The sequence below is a fragment of the Arachis hypogaea genome, chromosome 16 (genome assembly GCF_003086295.3).
Source record: "Arachis hypogaea cultivar Tifrunner chromosome 16, arahy.Tifrunner.gnm2.J5K5, whole genome shotgun sequence".
Classification (NCBI taxonomy): Eukaryota; Viridiplantae; Streptophyta; class Magnoliopsida; order Fabales; family Fabaceae; genus Arachis; species Arachis hypogaea.
The window spans coordinates 106268866-106278089 of record NC_092051.1 but is presented as its reverse complement, the minus strand read 5'-3'; the positions used below and the strand labels follow the sequence as shown (position 1 = coordinate 106278089).

The 9224-nt window shown below is 37.0% G+C and overlaps 1 protein-coding gene across 1 annotated transcript; it reads right to left on the bottom strand.

Annotated features, from left to right (window-relative positions):
* Positions 1-1165: 1165 nt before the first annotated feature.
* Positions 1166-1729, bottom strand: LOC140180173 (uncharacterized). Its single transcript, XM_072220599.1, has one exon. It carries the CDS (start codon positions 1727-1729, stop codon positions 1166-1168), a length of 564 nt encoding a protein of 187 aa, XP_072076700.1.
* Between the last annotated feature and the right edge of the window lie 7495 nt (positions 1730-9224).

Here is a 9224-nt window from a genome sequence, read left to right as displayed (position 1 = left end):
ATAGCCATCTCATGATCTGCTCCACTTCTCTTATTTTTCAAAAAGTGCATACATTCGTGGGCAATTAGAATATTATCTGAAATGAGTCTACCTTTGAGAAAAGTACTTTGATTTGGGCTTATGATTTTATTTATAATACCTTGTAGTTGATGCACTATAACTTTAGAAATAATTTTATACATAACTGAGGACAAACTAATCAGTCGTACCTGAGTCATGTCACTGGCATCTGGCACCTTTGGAATCAAACAAATTTGAGTATGGTTGAAGCTTTTTAGAATTCTGCCACTGTGAAAGAAACTTCGCACTGCCTTAAAAATGTCACCTCTAACTATATCCCAGAAAAAGTGAAAAAACTTAGCTGTAAACCCGTCATCGCCAGGAGCACTCTGAGCATGAACACTGAACGTAGCTCTTTTGACCTCATCCATAGTTACCGGCCTTTGGAGCCTACGGTTCATGGAAGCTGTAACCTTAGGCTCCAAATCCTCCAAATATGGATTCGGATCAACCGAACAAGAAGAAGTAAAAATATCGCAGAAGTAGTCTTCAGCTACCTTTGCAATATCCTCCGGTTTCGATACAATCTCATTGTTCCTCCCAACTAATCTCCAAATTATGTTCCTTCGCACCCTTGATTGACATTTCTGGTGAAAGAATCTGTGTTCTGATCTCCTTCTTTTAATCATTTAACTCTAGATTTTTCTCTCCAATAACTTTCTTCTTTCATATATGCTAGCTCCAACTTCTCTTCTAATCTGGTAATCTCCTCTCCCCCATTGATTCCAGCCACCCACAGCTCCTCTAGGCTAGCTTGAAGGTCCTCAATTTCTTTTCGAGAGTTTGCTTTGTGAGTTATCTGCCATTGAACAAATCTATGTCTATATTCTTTCAACTTTTGGGCCAAGGAGAACATAGCTGAGCCTACTACTTCCATTTTCCACACTTCGCTGACAATTCTTTTGACATCATCTTTTCCACACCAACGTTCCTGGTATTTAAAACGCCTTTTACTATGCCAGGATTGAGGTTCAGTTTCCATCAAGATAGGAGCATAATCCAAGCCTGATTCTGTGAGCCTGTGCACCACTGCATTTGGAAACTTCAGCTTCCATCTCATCCCTACTAAATAGCGTTCAAGCCTCTCCTTCACCAAATCCTCTCTTTATCTTCGATATGTCCACGTGAAAGGCCGTCCCACCATTCCAATATCCACTAATTCGTTGCTATCAATAAAATTAATGAATGTTGCAATAGTAGTTGCTGATTTTTGGCCTCCACCCTCCTTTTTCGCTTGACTTATTATAGCATTAAAATCTCCCGCTATTACCACTTTTCCTTCCAGTTGTTGACTCATTGTTGTAAGCTCCTCAAACTGTAAGGCTCGAATTTGTTCCGAACAACTCAAATGGACACCAATGAACGTCCATACCCCATTGTTTCCGAACTCCTTAACTTCAGCTACTACAAAGAATTCCCCGCTGTTTATAATTTGAACATTGATGCTGTCCTTCCAAGCTAGTGCAAGTCCTCCTGCCATTCCTGACGGGTTAACAATATGCCAGTTTTCATAGCTGCATGCCCGGAGTTTTGCTTCCACCTGTCGAAATTGGTTCTTTGTTTCACTTATGAACACAATCTCGGGGGAGTGGGATTTACATATCCCTTTTAGGGTGTGAATTGCCAGGGGTCTCCCCAAACCCCGACAATTCCAAACTATAGTTCTCATGGCGCCTTGGGTGCCATTTGTAGGCTGGCACCCTCCATCCCCTGTTCAACTGCATTTTCATCCTCTGTTCTTGCTTTCTTTGTAGATCCTTCAACTATACCAGTCATCAACCTTTTTTTGGATCCAGCTTTAGTATCCAACCCTCCAGTACCTTGTCTTGCTAATTTTTTCCACTTCTTGCCTTCCTCTGTTGTGAGACATTGCCCAATAGTGAATTGCATAGGTTGTCCTTCATCCTCCTTGATATTGGACTGACCAGCTATGATAACCTCCATGCATTTTGTTCTAGAGTTGGCTGATTGAGGTGACTCAGGTGCTACCTTGTTGCCAGCATTTTGTGGTTTCAAACTTTGTTCTTCCTCTTGCATTGACATCCCTGTAAATTCCTCCAATAAGCAGTTTAAGACCGATTTTTTCTTACGTTGAGTAGCCTTATTCTGATTCTGGGCTGAGTTGTTGAATGTTCTTTCTCTTTCAGAGTTAATTCTTATTCCCACTTGGCTAGCTTTAACCCATTCACCAATGTCATCCTCTTTTACCCTATCACTCTCTGTGTCCTTCAGCAGATCATGGCAGTTTTTTACCTCGTGCCCCAATTTTGCGCAGTAGGTACAGAACTTTCCAAGTCTCTCATAGCGCAATGCCACCTCTACCTCCTTTTTATTAGGTCCTGCAATAATTAACTGATCTCTCACTTTCTTGGTAGCTTCAATATTGATCTTGGCCTTTACAATCCTAGTTTCTCTGCCTCTCATCTGAAATTTACCTACCTCCAACACTGTGCCCAGCCTCTCTCCCAATTTACGTCCAACTTCGAGGGTTTTAAACAATTCTGGCAAACCCCAAAATTGAATCCAAACTAGAAAATTGGAAACAATCTATTCATCACCGTTCTGATCTTCCTTCCATCTCTTGACATGGAGCACGTAATCCTTGAATAGCCATGGAGAACCACGTTCAACACGCAAGACATCCACCTCTTTATTAAAAAAGAATTGGAAGTAATTGTCTCCTTTGTCACTCACGCTAAATCCCTCCGGATTTCCCCATATAGCCTTTAAAGCATTCTCCATGGTTCCAACTGAGAAGGTTTTGGAAGCAAAGAGTCTGCCATAGAGACTATTGGAGCAAGTGTTAATACCTTCTGATATGTCTGCCTCTTCCAGCAGAATCATATTCCTACCTCCTTTTCGGTTGTCTTCCTCGGTCCGATCTTCATCCCTCCTTACCTCATCCATGCAGATTACGTAGATTATCTTTGTCAAACTAGTAGTCAGAGATTTGTGTTAAAATTTAATTAACGTTGATAGTGTAGCCTTGACGGCAGCAAAGACTCTGTTAAAAATCCTAACAGAGCACTAGAAAATCCTAATAAAGCACTTGATACCTATAGTAAAATTTAAATTTATAAATAGAAGTTAAAAAAATATTAAATTCATTAATAACAGCTTAGACATCGGTAGCATTTACAAAATTAATTTTTAAAATTAGTAATTTAATGACAATAGAATTATCATATTATCTTAAATAATGCCATTGACCGCGAAAGCTTAATGGCGGCTAGATTAGATCCTCTTAAAAGTAGTAATTTAATGACAATAGAATTGTCATATTATTCTGATTTTTTATATTTTTTATTATTATTACATTTATAATTTTATAATTTTTTTAAAATAAAAATTTTAAATTTTGATATTTTAATTTTTAAAAAATCTCAAATCACTTCCATACATTTCATAAAAAATAAAAACATCTTGTATTTAATTAGTCTCTATCTATTAAAAACGTCTAAAATTATTAGTTTTAACCTACAAAATAAAATAATAAATAATAAATTAATGTCAATTCATTAATTATAAATATTATATATTTAAAATTATAGATGTTATATATATAAAATTATGGATATTAAATTAAAAAATTTTAACAACTTCTACTATACAATTCATATTTTACATATAGACTATTAGAAAATAAAAAGTAAAAAATAAAATATAAACAAAAATTGAGAAATAAATTTTTAAAAGTAATTATTAACTCATTATATTAAAATTAATAAATAAGCATACATATGAATATTAAATAAAAAATATTAAAATAATTAAAAGGATTAAGTACTGTTTTCGTCCCTAAGATTTGGGGTGAAAATCAAATTCGTCCCCAACCTTTTTTTGTTATTAAAATCATCCTCAACGTTACAAAACGTTAAAAAATCATCCTTTTGTTAAGAAATAATATTTTTGGACAATTTTACCCTTAAACAAAAATAAAAAATATTAAAAATAAAATAAACCACCCCACCCCCACCTATCCCACCTAAAACGAACAGAAAAACAACAAAAAAAGTACTCGAAGTGCACCATTATGAGAAATGCCTTCAAGGTCTTCAACTACTCCACCGATCTTGATAAGAATGTCTTCGCCTACAATGCTGTCATTGCTGGATTTGTTGGGAATGGGCTTTCCCTGGATAGCTTCTTGGTTTACAAGCGAATGCGCCATCTGGGTGTCACTTCAGATAAGTACACATTCTCGTGTGTGATCAGAGCCTGTGTGGAGGATTTGGAGGTTAAGAAGATTCATGGATTTTTATTTTAAGTTTGGATTCGAGTTGGATGTGCTTGTGGGGAGTGCTCTGGTTAATACTTATATGAAATTTGGGTTGGTGATGGATGCACATGAGGTGTTTGAGGAATTGCCTCTTAGAGATTTAGTACTTTGGAACTCAATGCTCAATGGGTATGTATTTGGCGGTGACTTCGAATATGTTCCCAAATATGCTGTATTGGATGAACCTACCGCTGTGGCTCAACGTCGCCGGAATATTCTCCACACCCGTGGGCGCTGCCGGCTGCTGGTGCTGCTATTGATGGTCTAATTCCATGTGACAAAAGAATGTTAAACAGTAGAGTGAGGAGGTTAAAGGAGAAAGATGATGATGAAGGGTATTTGAGTTGCTGTTACCATTGTTGGTGTTGTTTGGATGAAGGGGTGGAGTTGTAATGGGTTCAGATTAAAGAGTGGTGTGGTAGCGGTGATGACTGATGATGCAGGAGATTAGTGGTGAGGATGGGGAGAATTTTTTTTTGTTTAAGGGCAAAATTGTCCAAAAAATGTTAATTATGGACAAAAGGATGATTTTATAACGTTTTGTAACATTGAGGATGATTTTAATAACAAAAAAAGGTCGGGACGAATTTAATTTTCACCCGAGACCTTAGGGACGAAAACAATACTTAACCCTAATTAAAATTATGGCTTATTAGTACATATATGAGATAATAATTTAAAAAACACAATAAGACACATAATTTAAAATTTGATAATATTAATTGTAAAAATTTATTAATTATGGACAACATGTTATGAAATTATGAATGTTATGGGTATGCATTATGGATGTTATTAATATAAAATTATGGATGTTATATGTATGAACTTATGGATGTTATGAGTAAATTTGTCAATTAAATAAATTAATTTAAGTATTTGACATTTTTTTAAATCTACTTATAATAAAATTTGAAAATATTTGTGTTAAAAAATTAGAATAAATTACTATTCCACTTTAAAAAACATGAAATAAATATTACGTAAGTGAGATAAAAAAAAAATTTTTGATGGGGAAAGGAGGGCATAAGGCCCAAGAAGAACAAAAAAAACCTAACTCATCACTCTAGCAAACTCAATGCTCCTTCTATCTGCATCCAGCGTATGAGCAATGAAAGGAGATGGAGCAACGAATTGATGAAGACCCACCAGTAGGCTATGGGCGTGTTTAGCAAGCTCGTCTGCACTAAAATTGGCCTCTCTCAAAATATGATCAATTTTGAACTCTCCTGGCTTGGCTTGAAGCTCTTTGATGGCACGGATGAGGGTCGTGCTTCCATGGAGGGATGTTGAACTACTCTGAATTAACCTAACCGCATAGATAGAGTCAGATTCTACCTTAATGTTATTAAATCCCATATTAATTGCAATCTTAAGGCCCAAATAAATTGCCCATAATTCTGCTTCTGTAATGGTTACCTTGCCAATGTTCATCATGAAACCAGTTAACACCAGACCATTAGAATCCCTGATAATTCCACCGCAAGCCCCTTGAACCAGAAGCTTGGGGGACTGATCCATAAATATTAATTTTACTCCAACCATTTTCTAGAGGTTTCCACCCAACCAAAACTAACGTCGTTATTCTCAGAGTCATTCTACTTATCTCAGTAAGTTCTAGAACTTCATCATAATTTCTAGCTACTCCTTTCATTTCAGGAATGACTTGCTGGAATGGGATGTTTTTCTGTTGAAAAATTAAATCGTTTCTCTTTCTCCATATGACATTACATGTGGTGTGGAAGAAGGTGGGTCATGAAGTCCCACTGTTAGTGCGAGCGACCTTATTCAGATTATCCAAAATGGCTAAAAAACGAGTCGTGTAGATCTCTGTTTGAGATGCTAATCCAAATACTTCGGGAAAAAGGACAGTCCCTCAGAATATGGAGCAGACTCTCATCTTGATCTGGGCATCTGTGGTAGCACCCATTATCAGTAAGTCCTCGGTTCCTTCTCTTGGCATTAGTTAATAGATCGTTGTGACTTAATAACCAATAAAAAGTCTTTAGTCTTTGAGGCACTTTGACTTTCCAGCATAATCTAATCTGATCAGGATTTGTGTCTTCCACATAATAAGCCTTATAAGCTGAATTAATATAAAAGCTTCCATGTGGTTCCGGTAGCCAACTGATAGAGTCTCGACTTAGGGAGTGGTTTGGAGATTTCAAAGTACGTATCATGTCAACAACCTTATTTGGGAGGGCTTGAGATAATTTTTCCAAATCCCAGCAACCATCATCCGTAGCATAGGCCTCCAGGGTTTTGTTATCCCTATCATCGCTAATTTGACTGAACGATAACTCACTAAGATTTTCAATACCAGGGATCCAGTGACTTTTCCAGATCTTAATGCTTTTACTGTCGCCAATTCGTCAAACAAGATTGTGTTGAAAGTGGTCCCAAACTTTAACAATCCCTCTCCATGCATTCGAGTAGTTTAATCTCTTAGCCACCTTGGGGATAGGGCTATCACCACAGCCATACTTAATATTCATAACCTTTACCCAAAGTGCTTGGTCATTATAGACTAAACCCCACGCTAATTTCATGAGATAAAGGTTGTTTGTTTCTTGAGCCTTATGCAAACCTAGGTCTCCCAACTCTTTAGGCTTGCAAATAGAATCCCAATTGATAAGATGGATCTTTTTATCTCCTGCGTCTGACCTCCAAAAAAATCTCTAGAAATCTTGTCAATTTGATTACAAACTTCCTTAGGCATCTTCATAGTCTGCATAGTATAACTTTGTATCATTGAGAGGACGGATTGAACAAGAGTGATCCTTCCTACTAATGAGAAGGTCATCATACTCCAACTGGACAGCTTGGCGTGTATCTTGTCAATGATCGGCTAAAAGTGTTGCTTTTCGCACTTTTCATGAATAAGGGGTACTCCGAGTTACTTTCCTAGGTTGTTGGTTAGGGAATAACAAGGTCTCTGCTGAGCTCTGCTCTAATATTATGGTTGACATTCTTAGAGAAGAACACTCAAGACTTGCTGAGACTGACTTTCTGACCGGAAGCTTGAAGAACTGAAGATTGATGGTTTAGAGGTTATAGTAAACTCTCGTTGCAAGTATAGTTACTAAACCAAGCAATCAACCTTTCTTGCAAAAGTTTTGGTTGTCACAAGTAACAAACCCCTTTAAAATTGATAACTGAGTATTTAAACCTCGGGTCGTCTTCTCAAGAAATTGCAGGGAGGTATGTTCTTATTATTGGTTATGAGTTTTGTAAATTGGGGGTTTTGAAAGTAAGAAAGCAGTATGTTGAATGATAAGAAGAATAAAATAAATAAATAACTATAAATTAGACTCGTGGCAAGGTATGAAAACTGGAAGTCCTATCCTGGTTATCCTTATCAATTGTAATGAGAATTGGATTTTTCTCCCACTTTGTTAACCTCTAACTATGAAGGTAAGTTAAGTGGATGAATTAATTTTGAATCCTCAAGTCCTAGTCTTTCCTTGGGAAATGCTAGAGTTATTGGAACTTGAATTAATGAAATGAAGAAATCCAATTTTCAATCAACAATGAGTTTGATAACTCAAGTGTCTCCAATGACTCAACCAAAGCCAAAAGGGAAAAAAATCTACTTGAATGAAAATAATTTGGATAAACAAAGAACATTAATAAATTAAAGAGAGCAATCATAAGTCTGAAATACCTCAAATTATATTAAATAAAGAAATCAATTCTAACATGGAGTTCATAAACCAACATTAACAAACTAAAATAAAATAATAGAATAAATAAAAGTAGAAGAACTTTGAACCTGGGATTGAGAGTCACTCCTAAAACTAAGAGAAATCCTAAATCCTAATCCTAAGAGAGAGGAGAGAACCTCTCTCTCTAAAAACTACATCTACTCCTAAAATTGTGAATGTGAATACTTGTCTTTATGAATGGATGTATTCCTCCACTTTATAGCCTCTAATCTGTGCTTTCTGAGCCGAAAACTGGGTCAAAAATAGCCCAGAAATCGCTGGTTGCGAAATCTGCCATGCTGGTTTTTCGTCACTGTGATGCATCCACGTAAATCACGCGACCGCGTCGCCTAGCATCAGGGAAACTATGACATATTATATATCAAATGGAAGCCACGGACGTTAGCTTTCCAACGCAACTAGAACCGCATCATTTGGAGATCTGTAGCTAAAGTTATTGCCGTTTGAGTGCGAAGAGGTCAGACTGGACAGCTTAGCAATTTCTCCAACTTCTTGTATTCCTTCTACTTTTGCATGCTTCCTTTCCATCCTCTGAGCCATTCCTGCCCTGTAATCTTTGAAATCACTTAACACACTGGTGCACGAAATTGTGATCTCTAGTAATGGCTCCAAAAACTTGGTGCTCTAATCTCAATTCATAATTTGTCACAACTTCGATACAACTAACCAGCAAGTGCACTGGGTCGTCCAAGTAATAAACCTTACGTGAGTAAGGGTCGATCCCACGGAGATTGTTGGTATGAAGCAAGCTATGGTCACCTTGTAAATCTCAGTCAGGCGGATACAAAAGGTTATGGAGTTTTCGAACTTAAATAAGAAGTAAACATAAAATAGGGATAGAAATACTTATGTAATTCATTGGTTAGAATTTCAGATAACCGTATAGAGATGCATTCATTCCTCTGAACCTCTGCTTTCCTGCTGTCTTCATCCAATCAATCTTACTCCTTTCTATGGCTGGCTTTATGCAAGGGCATCACCGTTGTCAATGGTTACATCCCCTCCTCTTGTGAAAATGGTCCAAATGCTCTGTCACAGCACGGCTAATCATCTGAGGTTCCCGATCATGCTGGAATAGGATTCACCCTCCTTTTGCGTCTGTCACTACGCCCAGCACTCGCGAGTTTGAAGCTCGTCACAGTCATTCAATCCCAGAATCC